The 24,625-nt window shown below is 40.0% G+C and overlaps 1 protein-coding gene across 6 annotated transcripts in view; it reads right to left on the bottom strand.

Annotated features, from left to right (window-relative positions):
• Positions 1–2: 2 nt before the first annotated feature.
• Positions 3–24,625, bottom strand: part of nedd4l (NEDD4 like E3 ubiquitin protein ligase) — a 42,592-nt gene continuing 17,969 nt past the window's right edge. For 2 of the 6 annotated variants that reach the window (XM_040000835.1, XM_040000831.1), the window contains 26 exons: positions 23,084–23,134; positions 20,541–20,602; positions 20,163–20,265; positions 19,200–19,354; positions 18,165–18,300; positions 17,865–18,050; positions 17,665–17,742; positions 16,139–16,195; positions 14,742–14,879; positions 13,623–13,802; positions 10,990–11,187; positions 10,661–10,738; positions 8,871–8,925; positions 7,503–7,561; positions 7,108–7,173; positions 6,717–6,946; positions 5,979–6,100; positions 5,717–5,787; positions 5,429–5,524; positions 5,232–5,305; positions 5,070–5,130; positions 4,614–4,673; positions 4,205–4,312; positions 3,358–3,454; positions 2,886–2,958; positions 3–1,928 (listed from right to left, as the gene is read on the bottom strand). In XM_040000835.1, the coding sequence (XP_039856769.1) occupies positions 1,826–1,928; positions 2,886–2,958; positions 3,358–3,454; positions 4,205–4,312; positions 4,614–4,673; positions 5,070–5,130; positions 5,232–5,305; positions 5,429–5,524; positions 5,717–5,787; positions 5,979–6,100; positions 6,717–6,946; positions 7,108–7,173; positions 7,503–7,561; positions 8,871–8,925; positions 10,661–10,738; positions 10,990–11,187; positions 13,623–13,802; positions 14,742–14,879; positions 16,139–16,195; positions 17,665–17,742; positions 17,865–18,050; positions 18,165–18,300; positions 19,200–19,354; positions 20,163–20,265; positions 20,541–20,602; positions 23,084–23,134 (2,697 nt within the window). In that variant the 3' untranslated portion in view covers positions 3–1,825. Of the gene's footprint in view, positions 1,929–2,885; positions 2,959–3,357; positions 3,455–4,204; positions 4,313–4,613; positions 4,674–5,069; positions 5,131–5,231; positions 5,306–5,428; positions 5,525–5,716; positions 5,788–5,978; positions 6,101–6,716; positions 6,947–7,107; positions 7,174–7,502; positions 7,562–8,870; positions 8,926–10,660; positions 10,739–10,989; positions 11,188–13,622; positions 13,803–14,741; positions 14,880–16,138; positions 16,199–17,664; positions 17,743–17,864; positions 18,051–18,164; positions 18,301–19,199; positions 19,355–20,162; positions 20,266–20,540; positions 20,603–23,083; positions 23,135–23,783; positions 23,820–24,625 lie in introns of all 6 variants that reach the window. The other 4 variants (XM_040000834.1, XM_040000829.1, XM_040000833.1 and 1 more) reach the window with 3 other exon arrangements.

Consider the following 24,625-nt stretch of genomic DNA (forward strand, 5'->3'; position numbering starts at 1 on the left):
AGTGTGTGAGAAGTCTGATTTTTATTTGACTGAAATTAAATGAACCACAAAGAGTTGCAGAAGTCAGCGAACTGTGAACAAAATGATATTAACCCTCATTTGTTTTAAAAAAACAAAAAAACAACAAAAACAAAACTGTACTGAGTCAGTCTGAGTGTTGGGATCATAGACTGGAAGAAACAGAAGGGAGGGAAATGTAGAGAAAGGGGACAAAGGAAGAGATAAAAGAATATTAAAAGACGTGAAGGCTCAGCTTCATTTCTGTCAACTTTTTGTAGCAGCAGCCCAGATTTACAGACCACATATAGCACCAAGTGAGTGCTTTGAATAAGAGGAGGGGAGGGGGAAATCACATTCAAGTAAATGACAAGAGACATAACAGGCGACATGACCTCAGAGTGATCTATAAAGTGCCCTTTAGGTTCAATAGTGTTAGAAAAAGAGAAACAAGATAGAAAAAAAGAAAACACTTCTTTTCTTTGTAAGAAACGTGCTGCTTTATATTCAGTGGGGATCACAGCTTTTCTCTCAAACATCCACGCGCGCACACACGCACAGCTTCATTTTAGTGTTGATCAGTAATACTTCTGTTAAATGTAATACATACATAAATTCATATAATCATGAAAGAACTTAAAATTGTTTTTAAATCTCCCCTCAAGTACAATTTACAGCATTATGAACAGCAACAGGCATGAGAATATTAATGTAATCGTGACGTCTCAGAGAAACTACCCCCCCCTTAATTTTAAGTTTTCCCTCCCCAACTTCAAGATCAATTACACTTCCAAATTATTACGTAGCAAACACAAGATACAGTTTCATGCTGCTCTCAAAGCACTACAATAAAAACAGTTTTATTAAACACATTTGCTATCACTGTAACAAATGATATGGATTCATCATTTCCCAGACTAGCCAGATTTTCACTTCACACACCATGGCATATATAGTTGTCAAAATAGTAAAGAACAATTGTTCATCAGTACAAATACACTGAGAGTACTTTCCTGGAAGAGTTATACCAAATGTTCAAAAGAAAACATGTTCCATGATGACAAAACGTTGCTTGTTTGTTTTTTAAAGGAGAAAAAAAATTTCCCATCTCTGGGAACTCATCCCCCATCTTTGAATCATTATTAGTGCCTGGAAAAAAAAAAGGAAAACTTTATTCTACAAAAAGGCTGCATGGTGATCTCTGATCACACAGTGCAGACAAGGCTCTACGGAGGGGCGTGGCCAATTTCCTGAAATGTGATTGGCTAGCATTCCTAAGGTAATCTGGTGTTGGTCTAAGGATTTGAGAGAGTTGTGATCATAGTGCCGTTGCAGTTTCTTAGAGAAATAGTGCATGTAGAAGCCAGATTAAGGCCATGCGAAGCACCCCTCTGTAGAAGACGGTGCAAATACTGTGCTATAGTGTACATAAAGGAGCTATTGAAATGCATTGGTGTTTTCCAGCACTGTAGATTTTCACAGGACGAGGGTAGAGGGGGAAGAAACAGCGGATCAGGGGCCAGCTCCCGTCATTCATTGCTCATGCCTGTGGATAACAGAATTCAGCATTCGAAACAGTGCGGCACTCCCTTCCTTTCCCCAGCACCTTAAAAGGAGGGACCTACCCAAACCGAAAAGATATAAAGACGTAGGCATATTGGCTCGACAAGTCGCTGTACAGTCTCGAACCACCGTGCAGTGGAGGTGGCTCGCAGTCAGGCATTACAGTACAACAAGCTTGCACAGAACTGCTACAGCAGCTGGTTTGACATCCCTGTTTCATTTTGTCTTATCGTTGGCGGGTTGGATGCGGTTGGAGGGAGCCGTTCTAGTCGACTCCCTCGAAGCCCTGCGCGTTCTCGACGGCCATCAGGAGCTTCTCTCTCAGGTCTTCAAATGATTCATAGGTGGGTAGATCCAAGCGGTTAAAACTGGAAAAGAAAAACAGGTAAAACAAATAAGGTAACATTTAAAATAAATTAATTCATTACATTTTTTGGTTCTGTATGTGGCAATTTCATATCATCCACAGTGATCACTCAAGTCATTTTCATTTATATCGCGCCAAATAGTTGCCTGGAGGCACTTTTTACTGTAAGTTAAAGATCTTACAGTAATTCAGAGAAAACCCAACCCCGTCTCATTATTAAAGTCCTACCCCACAGCGATCATAGTTAAGGTTGGGAATGTAGATCGACCAGTACATCAACAGCTTCACTTCTTACCATGACAGACCAGTTCAATCTCCACATGACCATTGATGCACCACCAATCTGTCTGTCACATGAGACTATAGGAAGAACTGCAAATATGCAGTTAACCTCTGTACAAGACTTGTGTAAACCTTTCACATACAAAAGGGCTTCAAATACTATGGCAGTATATAAAACAGTGGCAATAGTGCTACACTGTAGTTGAGAAATAAGCTCAAAAGTACGATTTAGCTCATACGTTCTCCTGCGTGGCTACAAAAAAAATAAAAAATACAAATTCAGTCCATGATGCTAAAGAGAAGAACACAGACCGCACACACTGAACACTGGACTGGACGACCAACAAACTCAAAACCAAGAATATTACTGCCGAGTTTAATTTGGTCAACAGGGGGCAAAAACATGAATGTCTTCACACTAGCTGGTACCATTCCCACATTTTAAAAAGATAACATGGTAAACAACCTTTAGCAGCTGCACACTTTTACCTTGCATGTGACAAAAACTCTGCCAAGCTGAGATTGCTGTCAGTTTAGCTTTAAGTGCCCGCTGGGACTGCCACTGAAAGTATGTACGATTTTTTGCTAAGCACCACTGTGCAGTTTCACAGAGCTGCTAGCACAGCTGCAGACTCTCAGCTTTGTTGTTCTGTGAGTGTGTGTAGCAGTGACATACCATGTGTGAGCTCTTGGCAACTTATCTGGTGTTCCCCACTGCTCGATGGTGAACAGCTGAGGACCATTAGAACCTGGCACAACGGGAGAAACAATTATGATTCCACTCTTGATGCACACACGAGGTCAAATTCAACCCTTTAAGACCTTGGCTGCAGGAAAGCCTTTGGATATTTACTGCATTTTACATAAACATATGTTTTTTGTTTTAAATGGAAATACTGGGTCAAGTAAAGCTGTATAAATAAATCTAAAACAAAGGATTTATTTTAAACAAATTAATGTGACTTTTTATAACTTAGCAAGATCTTGACATCTCTTGCTATGTATGGAATTACATTTACTCAATGTGGTAAATGGACCACAATTTGTTAGAAAAGGATTTTTGTGACCTTGTTGCATCTTCTTCTGGCCAAGTATATGCTAACACTGCTACAAAAGTAGAAAACACCACACAAACACCAAACACGTACCATAAAGCTCAGCAAAACCATTCATGGGCACTCGTGATGTTCCTGTGACAAACTGGAGGAGTCGAATTCTTTTTTCAGCGTCCATCAGCAGGACAACCTGACGAGAGAGGAACGTTTCAATTTCCCAAAAGTCAACAAAATTTTTCAATCAAAAAATAAATAAATAACACTGTCTTTATTAATGCTTTCCCATCAACTCAACACAAAATTATATTTGAAGAAAGTTTCTGCATATAGTTTTGCAATCTTGCCTTTGCGCATCTCTGTGTGGGAATGAAGTTTTAGATCTCTGACATGAGGACATGGACGGTCTCACTTTGTGACCTTCAAAGAACTTCAAAGAACTGCTGGACTGCATTTAGGGTTAACAGTAAGTTATTAAACTTGTTGTTAACTAACTGGCAAGCGGTGAGGGTAGGTTTATGTCAACGAGTGTCCTTACAAATATATGCAGATTATAAATGTACATTTGAACACAAAAAAAAAAAAATCAAAGGAAAAAGTGATGACACAAAATGAAACAGAAGCGGTCGAAGCCCTTAATCAGATGACACGACACAGCAGTCTCTGTGGCTGGTGTGTGTTTGCTGTGTGAGTGTGTTAACGCTCAAGTCAAGACAAATGATAACGAGGGGCAGGTACCACTTTCATCAGAGCAAACAAGCCTGTTCTTCCAAATAGACTTTGATCTTCAAAAACGAGGCCAGCAACTTCCACTCGCAGGCCAGATGGAGGGAAACGTGCTTTTATGATGAAACGTCCAGAAACACGTAGACTAACATAGTTTAAATGGTTCTGCTGCATCCAGTTATGAGTCTCGAACTGTGTAACTGAGTAATGAGCATACCTTCCAGAACCACTGTATGACGGGATGATTGGGACAGTAGCCATTCTTGTAAACGGTGTGTTGTCTCCAGTCGTTGACGTCAACGTCACCCAGACCACACATGAGCAGCTACAGAGAGACGGAGGTAAAAGAAAAAGACAGCATTTACACCCGGTGCCACATTTTACCATAAAATAAACCCTTAACAGAAATTTTAACGAATCTTTCAGCTATAGCCTTAAATAAGTGGTTTAATATGCGTTTCCCAGCAATCAAGGTTACTTAAGACAGTCTAAAGATGACAAAGCAGCTTAAGAGTAGGATAAAATATTCTCACAGAAGTAGTATATTGATTTAAAAAACAATTAATTTTACCCACTGGCTAATGAATTAAACTTTTCTTTCAGCTTTACTAGAAAGATATTCATACCTCCAGTTCGTTTTCGTCAAAGATCTTGATCAGATCTATTTGAATGAGCTCAGTGAAGCCCTGAAAATTAAACAAAAGGAATTATAATAACAAGTAAGCAGGTTTAGAAGAATTTAATTTCAACTCTTAAACTAAGTAATGGTAAAATTAACTGGTCCTTATATAGCACTTTTCCACTTTTCTATACATCATCCATTCACACAAGCACTTTTCTATGCTTTGTTTATGTAAGTGCTTTCTAGCTAACATTCACACACATTCATACTTGGAGTTAGTATCTTGGCCAAGGATATTAGGCATGCAGACTGGAGCAGCCAGCGATCGAACCACCAACCTTTCGATTAGTAGATGACCTGCCTCTTAGGCTCTTAGCCACCCCAAAGGCTTAGGTAAACTAACTAAAAATCAGTGGCCACATTGCCCTCGAGTGGTAAGCATATGACTGTACATAAATACCTCCAAGAAAGCGTTCATCTGCTTCTGGACCCGATTGACAAATCTCCACTGAATGACCAGACTGACGGAGGGAAAATTCATATATTATTGTAGATGAGCAGATGATTGCAATTTTGTTTATAAATATGAGTCAACGGATGACATGAAAATCAAAATACTTACTCTATGTATTCCTTCTTGTTGTCATTGGTGACCACCATGTCTGAGCCACTGGGCTTCAAGTCAACCTGGTAGGTCTGAAGGATTAAAAAAAAAAAAAGAAGAAGCTGAGTTTTCTTCTGATACGCAATAACATTAGTATACTGAAATTAAAATGAGGTTTTAACTGATTAAAAGTGACTGCTTCGATGCCTGCACACCTGCCCAAAATTGTCCTCATCAATGCAAAACCTCAAGTCCAGTTCAGTGGGATCATTCTCCAGAATCCACTTCAGAGAGTTGTAGTACTCACTGTCCTATTAGACACAAAGAAAATTAAAGAATTCATTGGCCTTCACTTGTGAGAAAGAAGAGTTTGACTTCATCAATGAGAAACTGTTCCAAAGAAAGCTAAGCAAAAATATATTTATTTTAGTAAAGCAAGTTCAAGGAATAAATATTTCACAGATCCAAAGTCACTGGCTCTGTAGTGCAAAAAGAAACCTTACCACAGACTCCATGTCTTTAAGAGAGATCTGTTTTCCTAGCATCATCTTATAGAATGGTCGGATGAAAAAACCTGAAAAGAGGCACACAAAAAAAAAACAAAAAAAAAAAACCTCAAAACATGATGATAATCATCAACGTCACTTTTATTTTCTGCATTCTACAACACGTTTAAAAACACAAGTGACAAGGTGCTTTAACCGAGCTAAAATTCTGTGCTAACTTTGCAATATCAAAGCAATCCTCTACAATCAAGTCGCCTACCATCCAGCAGCTTTCCATGAAACACGGCCATTCCAGCAACACGCCCGATGAACTTGAAATAGGAGAGGTGATCCTCATTGCATAGGCCAGAGTTGGGATTAATTTGGAGAGTGTAGTTGTCCCTGGAAAGACATGAGCACAGATTTTAAAAAGTATTAGATTAGACAGTAATATCGATATCATAAGATTAGACGTTTAAAAGCATACACAGCACAAAGTAAGTAATTTAGGTAAGCAATGAAAAGAAAAAAACAAAAAACACAAACAAATAGGAACTTTTTCCATTTAAAATGTTCAATTCTTTGCCCTTAAATGCCACCATTTATTTTCTTTGGGTACCTCATGTCAAAAATATGTGAGAACAAAGTCATTACATATTGATGACGGTACAACATAAGACACTTTGACCACCTTAATGCGTATTGTGTGTGGGAAACCCTTGTTCGACGTTGGCTTTTTGAATAAGAGGAAAAGCTAATCAAAGTAAAAGGAAACTTTCACAAGTCTCATGGGGATGACACGGCAGCACTGCCCCTCAACAGCTAACGCAATAAATGAGTAGAGATGGATGTTTTCATGGCTCAGAACAGAAAGAATGGTTCCTTTACGACTAGCTTTGTGTAACACTATGTCCTGAGTGGTGTGTGATATCCTGTTGAATTCTCATGGGTTCAACGCCTTTCTTCAGTCTCAAAAGCAGCTCTTAAAGGAGGCGCACACAAACGAGCAGACACTTACGTGGCAGAGTATTCGAAAAGGCCGTAATAAGGATTGAACATCTCCTTAGATAAGAGGAAAAACCACTCTCTGGCCACACCACCGTAGTCTAATCCTTTCTCCGATTCAAACTCGATCCATAGACGTGCCTTCAAAACATCTGGCCTCTTTAGTGACATGATTCGACGGTAAGACTCTTCAAAGATGTTGTTCCTGTGTAGCTTCATCTCAAATCGATTAGGGATGTCAGCCTGAAATGGTTAAAAGTAAAAACTGTAACATGTGTTTTGTTGGAAATAATAATAATAGAAACAGCTAAAACAAGACAGTTTTTAGAAGAAAGTAATGTCAATGTGTCATTATGCAAGAGTAGCACAGACAGAAACTAGAGACACAGGATAGAAAGTCTTACCGGTTTCTTTAATTTCTTTCTGAAGTAGTCATATTTCTGCTTGAATTCTCTGGAGTAGGGAACCGCCTGCAAAGACAAACAAAACACAGAAGTCAAGAAACAGTCAAAAATTATCAGTCTCCTCGTTGGGTTTCCTGATATAAATGTGTAAACACAAGCGCAACATGGTGGCGACCTTCCAGTGAGAGTGAAGTCTGAAGTGGTACACAGAAGGACACCAGGTTAGCATGTTAAGTGACAAATGCAACAACTAAGTGATTTATCTCTGCTGTGCACAGACGGGCCGGGGCTGATGAGAGTGCACGGCAGATAGAACTGCTATGTTAAGAGAAAAAGCTGTCATTTGTATGTAGCGATTCCCTAAACAAGTGGGGCAGTAAGAGGAAACAACTCACGGGTCCTGTGATGGCTGGACTCTGTAGACGCGGGTCCTCCCACTGCGTGTTCTTTGTATCTGGATAAAATGAACACAACAGAACATAATTTTACTTCATTTCATTTGTATCTTTAAGAAATTATGTTCAGGGACACTGGGACGAAACAGATGTTTGAAACCAGTTTGAGTAAATAAGAAACAAAAATAATGGCAGAAAAGCAATATAATGTGAAAAAGAAGGTTTTCATAGGACTCCATGCTATCCTGTAAAAAACTTAGTACACCCTTACTGCTGCCACAGGAACAAACAGGTCAAAAGCTGCTGAGAGGATGATGAGAATGAGGATGATGATGTAGCCAGAGTCTGCAGCAATGAGAAGGTTGTTTGTGATCTTGATGAGAGAAGTCTCTGTGCTGTAGTGCGTTCTGAAGCCAAAGTGAAAGGGTTCACGGAGTTCATGAATAGGCGTGTTGCAGGGATAGACTATTCAAAGGATTTGATGATGATGTCAACAAAAGCTAAAGCCATGCCCTAACATATCTACTAGGTCTGATTTACTAACAGACTTGATGTGACTAGATGAAACTCAACAAAAGGATGGCATGGAGGTCAGAGTTGGTGAGGTGAAATACTTGACTGTCTTCAAGTCAGATCAGGTGAACACCAACAGCTAGTTTGGAACTTAGCCTTCATGAGAGAGCCAAATCGAGGGAAAAGTCTATTCCTGAGTAGTGTAAAACAGTTTGTGGGAAGTGATGTAAAGTATCCGGAGGAGTTAAACATCCCGGCATTAAAGAAGAGTGCAGTCTGACTGCTATCAGAGAGAATGTTATTAGAAAGAGTCCATTGTAACATAGGGATGATCATAAACTGGATCCAGCAAGAAAGTACAGTAGAAGGTAAGTACACAAAATGTAGTACAGCTGTTAAACTGTAACAGCACAAGGTAACCCAATGGGAAATACAGATTCCCAGAACTCCAGGTAGAGATATCAAAATGGAGATATTCTGCCATAATTCACAGGACCACATTTGCTAAAAATCAAACACACCATCTTAGCACAGCTTAAATTTACTTTGCAGTCATTCCCCAGCCATGAACTGTATTCTAGAGTCAAACATGAGGCCATCTGTCTGACAGCTAAGGCTTAGTCAGGACAATAATCCCAAGCACAGCAGCAAATCTTTATAAAAAAAAAAAAAAGGGTGGGCCAAAATTGGTGGGCCAGAACAATCCGAGAGACTGATAAGGTCATCCAGAAAATAGCTACCTCGTGTTTCTTGCTGCTAAATGTGGCTCTATAAGCAACCGAATAACAGGGTGTTACTTGGTTTTTCACATGACTGCACACATAACCAAATGCAAGCATGGAAAAGGTATCTTACTGTGGTCGATGTAAAAGGTGCGTCCGTCTGTATGAACTCTTTCTTCCCATCCAGGCTGAAAAAGAAGAAGAAGAGAGGAAGAATAAGAATCTACTAGAAAGCACCAATAAACAGGCCGTGCTCAAATAGCAATTTAAATCCATCCATTTATTTTTCCTTTTCTTCAAATTTATGTTTAATTGAACTTCAGTGACCATTAAATGGTCCAAACAATGACATCCCAGCACTGCAAGCAAGGTAAGCTCAATCAAACACCGACAAAGGAAATGAAAGGATTTTGTGCCTTATTTGAGTTCGGTCTGGCACATCAGCAAGGCAGGGATACGACCACAACATAAAGGTTAAATCACCACTATGAGTTCAAACCAGTATATCACGACTGACACGGTGACCACTCAGTACAGTGTCACAGGCCACACACACTCGTACGGCACCAGCAATCAAGCAAATAAAAACATTACAGTAGACTGAGTGTAAAGGGGTGGGGGGAAAGGCACAGTTCAATCTGTTGAACAAGGTGTAGCTACAAGACGTACGGTATATGTGTAAGTATGCTGCTGCTGCATGAGTGGAGACCAGGCTGAAAAAACTGAGAATACATGCAGCATACAGCCAATTCCTTCCTCTGATATATATGTATTTATATATATATATATATATAGCTCCTTGTGTTTCCTTTGAAACCTCCCTCCCTCATTGTTTTACTCCCATTATGTACTCTAGTCTCACTCCTTCAGTCAGTCCAACTCCAACAAATGCCTGGGAAATCCGTCTAGTGTTAACCGTTTCTCAGACATTGATACAGACTGAGAGATCCAAGGACAATGATGGGGAGCTCCAAATGTTAAACACTAACAGAAGGAGCGGCAGTGGTGCAAGGAGGCTGCACACAGAGAGAGGAAGTGGGGTACAATACTAAAAAGGAGGTAGAGCGACAATCCACCCATGCTGGTCATGAAAAAAGAAAAGATTGAAAGAAAGAAAGAGAGAAGAGGAGAAAAAAAAGAAAAAAGAAAACAGAAGGCTGTCTGCAGGCATTTGACCAGACTGGACTGGACCAGACAGGTAGGCAGGCAGAGGGAGGGAGGCACCAACCAACCTCCTCTGGTAGGTTCTGCCAAACAGACATGGCCAGGTGTAGAAGAAGCATACATTAGATCCATCAGAATGAAGAGAAAAGAGAAAGGGGGAGAGAGAGAACACATACACACATGCACACACACCACACAAGCCTGTGAGTTGTACAAACCCATAAAGCTTTTTTATTATTACTGTCATTAGTAATATTCTTATTATTAATACTACATCTAGCTACACTAACATTTTGCCCACTTCCAGGGAAGGTTTCACCTCCTAATAAGGTTATTACAGTCCCCAGACCCTCTTGGCTAAGCTTCACACAAACAGCTTCTGTTCTTACAGGACTAAAAATGGAAATGTGTAATGGAGTCTGATCACATGAACACATGAAGTTTCATATTTTACTGTCAAAGTAATTTCTTTCATATTTTAATTTTAAACATAAACAGACCAATCACAAGCTGATTACAACATGCACCATAACACAAAAAGCCAATTAATATGTTGTCTTGATTCTACTTTAGCTAAGACTACATGGTTGTACTGCTCCAAAAGAGCAGAGTTGTTACACACACATTAAAGACGGAGTACATATTGCTAATGATGAGTGCACAAAGGTATGTAGTCTTTGTGATTCATGAGGTTGTTTTGCATCTCCATTGCAGGCCAAAAGTTAAATATCTACTTAGTCTTATAGTAATTGTACTTACAGGAAGAGGGCCAAGGTCACCAGGCTCCATTGAGTTCTTATTCCTCATATGGACCGGATATTTCAACCTGGGATCCTCCTGATTGTCAGCAGTAAAAGACAGGAAAGTAAACAATTATATTGGAAAAAGCACAACAAACTCTAAACGTGCACTTTGTTCTCTTTATTAAAGTTAAAAAAGCAGCTCTGTCAGTGTACATAAAATTGACCTTACCACCACCAGATGTCACTAAAAGACCAACACTAACTACTGCCCCACATTTTCTAATCACTAGATTAAAATCACAGAGCGTTTTTTCTTCATCCCTAAACAGCAATGTGCTAGCTCACCCAGGTGGTGGTCCTGCTGTTGTGGTCGATGAAGAAAGGCCGTCCGTTTGGAGCTATTCTCATCTCCCATCCTGGGGGCAGGAAGCTCTGCTGGGTCTTGTGTTGCGACTTTGGGGAGCTGTAAGGGGACGGCTGGGGAGACTGAGGGTTAGAAAGTGTGTCTTTCACAGCCCTCCGTACCTGAATGTTGTTTGCTCCCTGGGGGGGAAAAAAAAGTGATATGAAATAAATAAATAAATAAATGTCATGTAATGTTATCTCCCATTTCATGATAAAATAAGGATACATATCGAAACTTAAACGGACACTCCAAAAGTTGATTCTGTTCAGATTCTGTTCATCTGGACGTAGCGTTTTGTGGGAGACTGAAGAAGTCACTTGGATGAGTGACGAAACGTTTCTCCCACAACACGCTACGTCCAGATGAACAGAATCAACTTTTGGAGATTTACTTTCCTGGATGATTGAGAATGCATCAAGACGTTAAACGGACACTGACTGACAGCGAGATACAAAATTAGTGATCATTAACAAAGACAGAAACACATCTTCCAACAAATCGCTTTTTCTTTGTCTGCTCATAAAAAAAAGAGAGAAAAAGATTAGAATTCTTAGCACCATGAGATTTCCATCTAAAACTTGCAACATTTGAACGTATCATCACCACTTTTCTCTTTAAACTATTATATCAGTTAACACCAGGCTCATTTCTGATTTCCATGTTCCATGCTGTTTACTCCATCAACCTGTAAATGAAAATGTCACACACATCTGATTGATCACCCTTCCCAGATAATGCGTAAGACTTCTCTTGCTCTCTCTTGGTTACCTAGATACTGAAGAAGTACAAGAACAACTAACAAATGTTTACTTTAAATCCAGCAGAACTCATTAATCTAAATCTGGTAACAGAGCTCTCTGTCAAGGCTAAAAGGAAACCTAATTACAACATAATACCAGAAACTATTTATATACAGGAAAGTGAACATCTCTGGTAAAAGCTCCTTATGTCGTCCAGACTAAAAAGTGTCCCTGCATCAGATAATTTTTTTTTTTTTTTTTTTTTTTTTTTTTAAATAGCAGTAATCATCACTGATTGACCTTTTTCTTCTTCTTTCAAACAAGAGAGAAGAGTGCATTAATTAACCACATCCCCTGCAAGTTGTAATTACAACAATCTGCTGCGACTATTTCGCTTCCTTTTACTTCCACAATACTCGCACACACTTTAATTAAACCTTGTTCAGGTCTGTTCCCTAGGTAGCATCTTCGCCACCGAACGAAGCCATTAAAAGGCTGCAGAAGCACTAGATGAGATCATGCATTTCTACAAACGTGTTGATCAGACTTACATTTGCATTCGTAGTGCATAATTTAGGTTGAGGAGAAAATGTACGTGCAAATTAATGCGATGCAATTAAATTGACAACCTCAAAGGTTATCTGCATGATGTAGCCTGCAGCTAAAAAAAAAAAAAAAAAAAAAAAAAAAACACATTTAAATGTGAAGTAGAAATTTCAATATTTTACCCAGGTGTTATACGGCTAACGCATTAACCACTTATGCTGTGTGAATATTAACACCCTCTGACCAATGAGTGAGAGAAAGCAGTCATGTAAAGCATAATGTTGGGAACAACGTAACATGGAGGCGGCAGGATGACTCTATGAATTGCTATTGGTCGTTAACATTCAGGTTATTAAAAAGCAGTAATGAAAAAAGCTAATATTTAATCTGTCCACTAGATGAGTCAAACACCAGGAATGTACACGGATCGGCTACATAAAACCTCCTTGGCAGAAAGACAGACGTCTATTAAGCTTTCTGTGTGCTTTGTTACTTTAGTTAGACCTTTGATGTTTTGTTAGCATAGAGTAGCATCGGAGAATGAATTATCCTTGAATGCGGTCTTATTTGATTATAAAAACTAGTGCAAACACACAGTAATATTGACACAGCCTTCCTTAAGTTCCTTATTTACAATTTGTCACGCCTTCCCAAATAAAACCGATTGGACATTGCGTTACCAAAACAGTCTTTATTTAATAGTTTTTCCACTCCTTCACTTGTATGTCCCTAGTTTTATTTTAACAAATGACATCATTAGGGGCCCATTATCAATTTAAGTAATTTAGCCATCTTAGATTTACCACACCAGGTTCATGCTATTATTCTTTTAAACCATAGCGTGAATCAAGGTGCTTAAGGAAAGCTCGGATCATATTATTCATCTAATCAGTGTTTAGCTGCAAGGTCCTTCAGTACACAGTCATGAGCTCAACTTTCATTAATGAGGAGAAAGTAAGAGCAATATGAAAAAAGAAAACTGTCATTAATGGAGAGATCCCAACAACACTTGAGAAGATTTCATTAAGTTTGGCAATGAGGAGAAGACAAAAGCAGCAACCTGAAAAGAGGAGAGCTAACAGGTGGAAATGTTAATCTTTAGAAAGAACAGGCAGAAGTGTGAGAAAGTGAAGATCACGATTTAGTCATTTGGAGCACATGGCAAGAAAGGACAGGAGGGTAAAGATTCAGGAAGGTAGGACAGAAATAGGTGGTCCTCAAGTATGTAGAGGAAAATGAGATGGGAATGATGGTGGAGAGGGACAGTACAGGTGGCTAATTCTCACCTCCAAGGGGGTGGAAAGGGTGACAGTAGGGGAGCTGAGGCTACGAGGTCGTCGGACTTGGGGCTCATGGAGGTGGTTGTTGGAGGCATTGGAAGAGGAGGAAGGGGTGGATGCAGGTGCCAGGGCTGAGGCTCCTCCTGATGCTGCTGCTGCTGAGGTGCTGGCGCCGTCTTCAGTCAGCTGTCAGTGAGAACAGCACTTTTGAGGTTAGGTTGGGAAGAAATCAAGCATGCCATGCCGTTTGCCAAAAATAAAAAATAAAAAGAAAGTCTCTTTGAGAAGCATGCTTTTCTGCACTGGAAAGGTCTGGATGCAGGCTTTGTTTTCCTTGGGAAATAAGCCACTAAAATCTCAAAGGCAGGGGTCATTTCAGGGCCACAAACAAAACAACAATAGGATTTTATGTCCAACTAGAAAACAATGACAAAGGTTTGAAATAGTGAGATTACCACATAACTTTCACCCCTAGATGAGGTGGGAGGTACAGCCCACATTTACAGCGGGGTATAACTTCAGAGCAAACACAGAGGAATTATTTGATAGATTTGCCTCTCCTTCCGAGTACTTAAGAAAACAGATGAGGATCAGAGAATGAGGAGACTATGACATTTATAATACAGTCACAGAGTTACAGAGTTGACCATAAAAAGGCACAAATGCAAGGGTGGATTTCAAAGGAGAGCATTAAACATACACCCAGTCCCCTCTGTCTCTCTGTGAGCACTGCTTACGTGGGGCTGCCTCGCTTGCAGACAGAAAGGCAGGGTGGAAAAATGGAGTGGAAATGGGAGGAGGGAGGGAAGAGTAGTGGTTGCGGTCCCATGCCAGGGTTTAGAAACACGTGACCAATACACAGTTGAACTTCATCCTTGTGTTACACAAAATGCTAGACAAGAGAAGGAAGACGCACAGTAAAAGTTGGACAAAGTAGGAAACAAAACAACGCAGAACTTTGACATTTAAAAGCTCTCTCTCTTTTTCTTTCACTCTTGTACACAGAGAAAAGGAGAAACACAGGAGGGGGAATAGAGTGGGAAGAGATCCAACACACAGGTGAAGAATCATGGGGCCGGGTTACGGTCCAGCCAGCCCGACAGCTACACTTCAGACCTGCTGTACCTGCACAACTGGCCTAGTCCATGTAGTGGTGCGGTTGTTATGGTTGACGTAATAAGTTCTTCCCTTGGCGTCCTTCCTCTCCTCCCATCCAGGGGGCAGGCCAGGGGTGGTCAAGGTGTAAGCAGTCGACGAGGGAGACTGGCCAAGTGCAGAGAGAGAGCAAAGCAAATATGGCTAATCAGTACAGACTAGTACATTTAGACAAGTGGAGGGGCTCTAATATTTTATATTGAGGTTGCAGGGAAAGACATGTGGATAGAAATAAACACATTCAATTCAAGCTGAGAACTAGAGTTACACATAATATCTGATCATTGTTAATATTATTTTGTTTTTACAAAAAAAGACAAAGAAAAAACAACCCCCCCCCCCCCCCCCCAAAAAAAAAAAAACCCCAACAAACTAGTACTAAAATAAACACCATATGTGGGGAAAAATGGTAGATTATTACAATCCAACTAAGTGAACTATTAACCATTTCCAGCATAAACATTATAGAGTGTCAACCAAATAATCACAGCATAATCTGGTGATGTATTACACAGACAGCACGGCTGAACACTGGCAACATTTTACGATGCAGCGTCATGGCTCGTTATCAATGACTGATCAGTGGCATTCGTTATTTACAGCTAGGCTGGCAGTTCTTGGTCAAAACACAACAAACACAGAAACACACACATATAACAGACAACTTCTGATCTAATGCTGCAGATCACAATAAGAGAATAAAGAAAAGACAGGTTTTTAAGCTATGTGCTAATCATGATGATTTATGTTTCTAATGTGTTCAAAAGTAAAGCTTTATTAAGCTGTTTGCGTCCATTATGAAGTATGTGTAGTGTGAAAGGGGCAATCTGTTTTTTGATGATTTTATAAAGTACAGATCATCATTTGGCATATGATCTGATTTTTAGGGGAATCAGAAATAATGTTCCTGTCAATAAATTAATAAGTAACAGTGCTGTTTAGGCTTTCCTGGTCCACAGGAACTGAAAAAAAGCTGTATTATTTTCTACACTGCAAAAAGAATTTAAAATGCACGCAAGCATTTCTTGTAAGTTTGTACTTCGCTGAATTTGCAAAGTGATTTCACGCTGTGAAAAATGGGATTTAAATAAATATTACTCCCTTGCATGGCTGCCAAGAAACAGCTACATGGCTTTAGTCTCGACTTAAAATGTGACTCTACTGTGATATCATTTTCTTGATCACACTGCCCTGCTCAGCATATGCTCGTACAGGACTTTACTGGAAAGCAACACTGCTGTAACAATGAGGAAACCTTCCTAATGAGTAAGCTCTAACTGAGTGCAGGATTTATTAGAAGTCATTCACAAAACTAGTCGGGTGACAGTCCCATCCTACATAGTGCTGTGCATAAACTGAGATATTACCATAGGCTCCTCACCACCTGAGACTGTTTGAGCTCTCGTTCTTCTGGACTGGGAACTCTGCTGGTGGTAGACAACATGGAAGAGGGTCTTTAGTTCACAATAGGTTATGTTTTAAGGGTGTAAGTTAAGAGCCAAGTGTGGGCACAAGCGAAGGCTGAAAGAGGAAAACTGAGTGGACAAAAGGGGGGGAAATTCATTCTCAGAGGAGGTGAGGAGTGGCAGAAAGACAAGAGAATCTTTTGGTTATGGGCCTAAGAGCGCAGTGACTGAACAGCAAGGACACAGGACACAGAGTGAAGCAAACGGCTGCTGTGATTGGCAAGAGGGGGGGACAAAAAGAAGTATCATCCCTGTGCAATCAATAACCTTTGGAAAACAGATTTTCCCCCTCCATTCAATGTGCAGCATCTTTAATTTCAACCAGAAACAGGTGCGTCCTGAAAACGTGCAAGCAGGTAAGTGATTTACAGTGCTGAAGGTGGAAAAAGGAACCAGCCTTAACAAAACAATCAAATTTTGAAGGAAAAAAATGAAAGAAAATGTATTTTCTTTCATGTACACGTTTTGTTTCTCCGTTTTAAACGCAGATATGCAACTAGGTGTTGTTCTGCTTACACAGAAGTACATAAACAATATCAGTCCTCCAACAGCAGCCTTTTATAAAGCAATTTAATAGCTACTACTGCCGAAACAAATAGAAAACTAAAATATGGGAACAATTTTAAATCTGTACCGTCAAATTAAAGCTACCTCATATCCTCCTATTAAGTTAATGACGTATTTTAAAGTATATTACAGTCAAATTGACAAAAGAAAAAAATAATGAAATAGAAGGGGGGGGGGGGGTTTCCTGTGGTTGTTCACTACGCCCACAGGAAAACATTAAACCTTGTATAGACCTCAAACAAATGCTCCCCCCCCTCTAATGGTTTCTAAACAGTCGTCCAGTTCTGAGAAACGTATCATGGAAGGGAAAGAAAGACACGAGCACCTGTACTGTCACTTCTTCTTAACAATGCTAAAGCTCACTGCTGTGTGACTGACAAACATCTGACTCAGATCTTGTGACAGTTTGTTAAGCTGAATCCCAGCTGACGCCATGACTCAGGACTCCAGGGGAACCCTGGTGCACTTCTTAATCTTACTTTTTTGTCTCAGAGTTTTTAAGTGGAATCATGAATCTGGTGAGACGTAACAAATCAAACACAGTGGAATGTGAATCACAAAGAGCAGTGATGAGAGACGAAGAGGTGTGGTAATCCTAGAGAGACAAAAAGTAAAGTAAGTAGAATAAGTGGTACAGTTGAAGCAGGGAAGAAACAAAGGGTGAGGTGGGTAGTAGCATCTGCTGGAGGTTGAAATGCAAGAGGAGCAAGAAAGGTGATTTGGCATGTGGTAAACTAACAGGACAGACACATCCACGAGGAGGAGGTAAATGAGACATTAGCAACCTGCTTAGACAACACAGAAAGAGAAGGAAAGCAGAAAAAGCTGGAGGAAGGGTTTGTGGCTTTAGAAATATGTACCGTAAGAGGAGGAGCCTGGGCCTGATCACTGACACCATCCGTCATACTTGAGGAACGGAGTCTGTTTGACAGCTGGCTCTGTTCAAAGGAAGCAAAGAGAGAATAAACGCCGCTGCCAGCGCTGCCTCTTGTTTGGCTGCCTACATTTACACCAGGTCCAGGTTTTTGACAATGGAAAATTAACGGTTCTCCAGTCTCACCAAAGCAGAGCTGGGCCCTGGCACTTCGCCGTTTGTATCGGGAGTCAGCGACAGCCTCAGATTTAAGTCTTCTGAGAACTCCTGGGTGATGGGTGTTGGTGTGTGCTGTGGTGTCAAAACGGAGGAGGGACCGGGCAGAGATTGAGCCAAGCTGTCGTTATCCTCTTCTGTGATGAGCTCCCAAGACTACCGGCACAACAAAGAGACAAAATCTTGATGTTGCACAGATCTTTTGGAAATTTTACCACTGTAGATGAGTTTAAGTGTGCGTGAGTGGACTGCTCTTTTTTTCCCCCTCACATTATCCAAGTCCCTGGGCTCCAGGTGTTCGTTCTCCAGGTCTTCACTGATGTGGCGCCTTGATCGGAAAACGCGGTGGGCTTCCTGATGGATTTGCCGCTGTTGATTGTCACTCTCAATCTCTGAAATCACGTCCCTGAGAGAGATTTGGTGAGAAAATGTGAATGGAAACCAAAAGTTAATAATCATGAATTAATTCTCCTGTGCAGGATTATTTAGTAACAAGAGCCAAACACTGTTATATTTAGTTATTTCAACAACAATTTACAGTCTATCAGGTGTGCTCAGAATAATGATGATATAAAATATGTCCATCATGTTTTGCCAACCGTGTATACTTTGTTGAAGGATTACTTTGACGAGTGATATGCTTTTTCATTTTACTGCTAAGAGCTACCTCAGAAGGTTAAAAGCCTTTCTTCTATCTGTCTCCTAAATATAAAGCTAAGTCAGAAGGCTAGCCTAGGACAAACACATTAGATTACTGACATTCAGTCCATTCTTCTGTCTTCAGTTTTGTGCAAAGCTAAGCTAAGCTAATGGGCCCTTATATGCAGGATTTTGTTTTTACCCTGTGTGCACTTACTTAGTTTTTAGCAGAAAAAGTGATAAAGCTCAAAAATTGAACTTTTTAAAAAAATATTGTAATTCATTTTTTCTTTTTAATATATCTATATAATTAATAATAATAATTTCCCAATTAAGTGGAGACATGGAATATGGCATTATTGTGTGTATAGAGAGGGAATTTGTGTATATTTTAAAATGTCCAATTATCAATTTTTAAAGGAGTGTAACGTCTACAAATAGGAATAACTGTGAAGGAAGCCAGTTGTTTTGACGTAAAAAAACAAAACAAAAAAAAAAAAAAAAAACCATCTTAAATAATATTTTTGAAGAGTATTTCCTCACTAAGCTTGCAGTACATGGGCAAAAATCCTCAACAGACTTTAACACTGTGATTTTTTTCATGTATAAAAACCAACAGTGGCATATGAAAGGTTCGAGGCTGTATTAGTGCGAGATCAGGCGTACACGTTGGAAGGCCGTTTCCACTGTGTAGTGCGGTTGTTGTGGTTTACGTAGTAGGTGCGTCCCAGGTTGTCCACTTTTTCCTCCCAGCCTTGAGGCAAAGGAGGCAGCAGCTGCTGGGGTCGCTGGGAGCCTGAGTCAGCAGACTCATCCCAACCCTGAAAGACAGTATGGTTGAAGGGTAGTATGGTAGGTTTAAGCCAAAGATCAGAAAGAAGTACATTAAAGATGTAGCTGGTTATATTTTTCTGCTGTTTTTTTTTGTTTTCATGTTTTACTTAACATTTACTTAATGCCTGTGTTTCATAGCTGCCAGCAGGCAGGCGTATCTATGCCTACAATCCAAGACGGAGCTGATGTTTAAGCAACAATCTCACTCGTAGTGTTGGCAATTTTACGCTTAATTTAATACGTAGGCAGAAAAAAAGAGCTACTACAAAGGGAAAAAAAGCATTTCATACAATGAAAAAGAAAAAAGAAATACAGACAGTCGGGGGGGAAAGGAAATTTTTTGCAGTATGAACATGAGGGGTGCCATTTAAGCTTTCACGCTTTGGCTGCTAAATGTCACCTTATCTGTGAAGCCTTTCGCTCTCTAGCTCTCTTCCACACATCCAAGAACACATATTAAAGTAGGAAAAGCTCAATTTTCTCCAAATAACAGGCCACATTGTAAATGTTTTTTCCAGACCCTGACCTGGAAAAGACTTTTACCAGATGCTGGCAGTGAGCGGCTTCCCAAATTCTCAGAGAAATAATAAAAGAAAAAAAGAAAGATGCTCTCACATTACTTTTGGTTCACAGTGGGACATTTACTTTCAAGCTTAGAACTATGTTGCCTTCATGTGGCAGAAAGGAATAACAGTAGAATCTGGTTTGCTTTTATTGTGGAAAAAACAGTCCCAAGAATGTCTTAGGTAATGCAAAGTCAGCAGTTTATACTAACAACAGAGGATTAGACCTTACCTCAGCCTCCTCCCTCATGTCTCCCCCCTCCTCCTCATGCCCTCCTTGTTTGGGCAGATAGGCCATCTTCAGACGCAGGTAACCCTTCACCCTGGACTTGTGACTGAAAGGAAAACATCTGCTTTAAATACTTCCTGCTCATTAGTCCTAGTTGGAATTCCAAGTTCAGTATTTAGCTGACAGCCGCATGAAGTTATCGTTGTCTAGACTCCAATATGGCCAGAGTCTAGACAGTGTTGTGAACCAAGATCTAACTTTAATAATGTGTCACTGTCTACTCCACTTGCTAACAGGGGCCAAACTAAACAGACACAAAAAAGCAGCTACTATTTGCCATCTACGTTTTCTCATTTTATATCAAACACAGCCAAAACTGACCTTCTTGGCCGCAACAGGAAGTCTTTAAACGTGTAGGGCCGCTCCATGGCAGGATCCTCTGTCTGCAAATAGAGGAGGTTTTTGCTGACGGCATTTAAGTGAACACAAGCAAATACACATGTTGCGATATCAGAATATCACAGTCGCCAGCTTTCAACAGAGGGTACAACCCTCTGCACAGACATCCCAGGATCATTATGCAATCCTGAGCTTCTCCTGTTACATATTGAGCAGCCTTTTGTAATTCACAGCAATCTCACACCGCTCTCTGACAGGGCCAAACCAGTCTATGCTGGCTGCTCACCGCATAATGCCCTGTGAGATACCGCTGAGGCCAAAAGTCAGTTTTCATATTTTAAAAAATAAAAATAAAATAAAAAAAGCAATCTTGAATGCTGGAAAGTTTTGTAAAAGGAAAAAGAACATGTGTGAAAAGTACCAGTGTCAAGTTTCCAAATAATGGACCTCAATTACAGTCAAAACACTGCTCTCAAAATATTAGGTGGGGCTCCTCAAAGCAGGAATATGAAATAGATTGGAACAAAATTCCAAGTCAAAATATTAGGGGCAGTATTAACATAAAATAATATCTAATATTAATTTTATCAATCAAGCTCCCATTTAGGATGGTTTCCTTGTGGACTAAAGCAAGTTCTGCAGACACTTTTCAGTCCATGGAGCTCCACTCTGTCCTCCTCCAATCTGAAGAGGTTAAAGTCACAGGGAGGCAACTCTGATGAGTCAGGTGAGTAGTGAATAAGATGGTGCACAGTTCAAGCTGTTTATAATGACTGGTCACCCATAGTTTGAGGTCATTATGGCATAACTCATAGACCTAAATCTGGCCTCAGTGGAGCAAACTGTGAATGTGGCAAAAACGACCAACGAGCTCACTACCTAAGCTCCTGTCCTAACCTTGAACATCAACACCCTTTCAATGAAAACACTGTTCGGTCTCCAAGTTGAGAATCTCTGGAGATTAGTTCTCATCAGCCTGATGATAATCCTTACTACAAACGTCAGCTCAGTTTGAGACAGAAATGCACAGTATGGATGTCCTGGCAGTTTCACGGTCCCATCTAAAAGTAGCAGCAGCACTGCAAGAAGTCCAGAGGTGCAAAAGCAGATGACTTTAAAGGGGAAATTCCAATCATACATGGTTTTTGATTTGCTAAACTTTCAGACCTCACGTGCTTTTATTTATCTGGTCTCACCACATACAACACAGAGCCCGGTAAAAAGAGGTAGTTGAGTGTGGAGCCTGCTTAAATACAAACGACCAAGAAAAAGAGGAATGGCCTTGTCCTGTTATTTGCTAAGAGGAGGTCACGGTTCCATAAGGAAAATGTAGCTACCAGATGGACTCTGATGAGTCAGTATTCATGTCCTGTTTCATGAAAAGTAAAAGGACGTTTACAAGAAGCTATTACGGAGAAAGGAGACATGACTAAGTTATGCCCAGTAACTATGAATAAGACGAGAAATTCTGTAATGCATGAAAAAATAAACCAAATAAAAACAGACGCACCTTTTTATACATCGCGTATTTGTATAAGCATTACAGCAGGTTATTCGTGCCAAGCCTCCATGTTTAATCAAATTCATTAATTAATCAAAAACAAGCCTTGGTTTGGTTTTTTTTTTAGCATAAGTCACATCAGGACTAAATATTATCCATGTTGTCCCAAGGCTTCAACTCTCAACGTGACTCAGCTGTAAGCTTTTATCTGCTAATAATTTCCTGGGCCTGTGGGACCCAAATAGGGCATTAATAATTAACCCCAAAAACCTTTACTGATAGGCTTTTAAGGTCGACAACTAAGACAGAACTTTAGGGAGCCACAACCAAGCTGGCAGCAAAGCTCCCAAATGTGCAGAGGTGCTGCTGCTTCAGGATGATTTGTAGGTCTCTTAAGCCTTTTGCATATAAGAGCTCTACTCGGTTTTGCCATTTTCACAAGAAGCAACTTCAAATGTGTTCTCTGTGCAGAGTATGCAGAGGACAGAAGGACATCAGACCCGAGAAAACTACCTGGTTTACTCTTGCATCACACCGACTTACTACTAAGAAGGTTTTAAAAACAACAACAACAACAACAACCAAAAGAAAAAAAAAACCCTTTCGTGTCCAGTCCAGCTGAACAGTTTCATATTTATTTCCACTACGTAATGTCGCAGGTGTGAGAATGGCTTGTGCTTGCATCAGACCTCAACTGTAAAAATTCCCAAGCACCCTGATTCTGCATGTCGATGTTGTGTGTTTACATGCTAGACAGCCCGCTTTCCCTTTCTAATACAGAGAGCGCCGTTTAATCACAACAGAAGCATTACCTGTGACTAGCACTTTCTCACACTCAAGATGGGAAAACACAAACAAACTCCCTCCCTGACCTTCACAGAGGTTAATCAGGAACAGCAAAATTGCAGATAAGAAACAGCTGAGCATTCAAAACAGTGCTAAACCAGCCAGTGTGTCCACACGCACTCAAGCTTTACACACATACAGACGTAAATAAATGACAGCAGAGATGTAAATAACTTACTGGCAGATGACTGAGAGGAACATCAACTTGCCCCAGGAAATCATCTCTAGTCTAGAGGGAAAGAAAAAGGTCACATTTAGAAGCTGAAATTCAAAAAGAATGACTTTTTGTTTTTGTTTGAGTGTCTGTGAAAAGCCCAAAGTATCAGTAGGGATAATGAAGGGAAAACCACAATGTTGAGGTAAAAATCACCAGATTATCCAGCAGCATTTTGTATGTATTAAAGACAGGTGGAAAGAAAGGCAAAAAGAAGTTCATTTCATGGACAGCCCCATCCAGAAATACAGTGACCTCCAGCCTAATTTGTGAACACATGTGGAAACCTGAGTATCTAAAGTTTAAAGGCAGTAAAGAAAAACTGTTCAAGTATTTCCACGCGGTCTTACTGAAAACAATTGCACTTGATTAGTTATGATTTAAGATCAGCTTCTCTATCAATCAGGACAGATTTCCACATGTGTCCAGACAGAAGGTTCAGAGCGAGATTTATTTATGGACAGGCCTTTTGCAACACTTTATGGGAGAAAAACCTGCGATCCCAGCAAGGAAAAAACATCTACAGCCACCAGATAAAAGCCAAATCAGCTGGACAGAGGGAGAGAAGGGCAGATGTGACCACAAGGAAAAATTTAAAACAGGGAAGGTTTGTGTCTGAAATTTAAGGGGCCCATAGATTTGTCCGTTACCGAGTATGGATTACCTGTCCGAGATGGAAAAGCCCATTCTTGGAAGTAGCCTGTGTGTAGGACACAACTGATTTAGACAACAGGCATAAACTAACTGATTGACACACAAGCTGGGTTGAATGATGCAGTGACAGATTTACGCAAAGACAACTACAGTAGTGCAACAAAAAAAACCTACTGACTGTCAATTATACGCTCTCCCACTCACCACAATTACAAAAAATAAAATAAAATTTAAAAAAACCTTCAGTCTGTTTTCTACTTTAAAGACTGATTATTGTTAATGTACAACAGAGGACATTTTCAACATTGTGGCACGTGTGAAAGTTGTGGAAACAATTTCCAGGTAAATTAAGTGTGTGGAACACTGTATATATGCTTAACCTGACAGTAAAATGTCATGTTAAGTAACCAAAAATAGCATTTTTGGTTACTTAACTTGAAATCAGCAAAAAAAAAAAAAAAAAGTTTTCAGAAGGAATAAAAAAATCAAAAACTGACTTAGTTCTGAAAACAGTATTATACCACTGGATGAAGAATAAGAACAAGCAGAATTTAAGCCTCTACAGAATAGACTGCATGGCCTGGAAAGGATTTTTTTTACACTGATTTGAGGTTAAGATGTTTAAAGATTTAAAACAAAAAACAAACCAAAACACCAGCTTATTCTGATAAACAAAGAAAAAAAAAAGAGCTGTGGAGTGACTGCACTGGGCTCCCACCACAGTTAACCAAGCTGGAATTCAGTAGTGAAAAGGTTACAAATGAGTCACATAAAAATGATGACTGATTAACGCACAGGCATGTAAGCACACACACACACACACACACACACACACACACACACACACACACA

This window comes from Simochromis diagramma, unplaced genomic scaffold (genome assembly GCF_900408965.1).
Source record: "Simochromis diagramma unplaced genomic scaffold, fSimDia1.1 OVJJ01000596.1, whole genome shotgun sequence".
NCBI lineage: Eukaryota > Metazoa > Chordata > Actinopteri > Cichliformes > Cichlidae > Simochromis > Simochromis diagramma.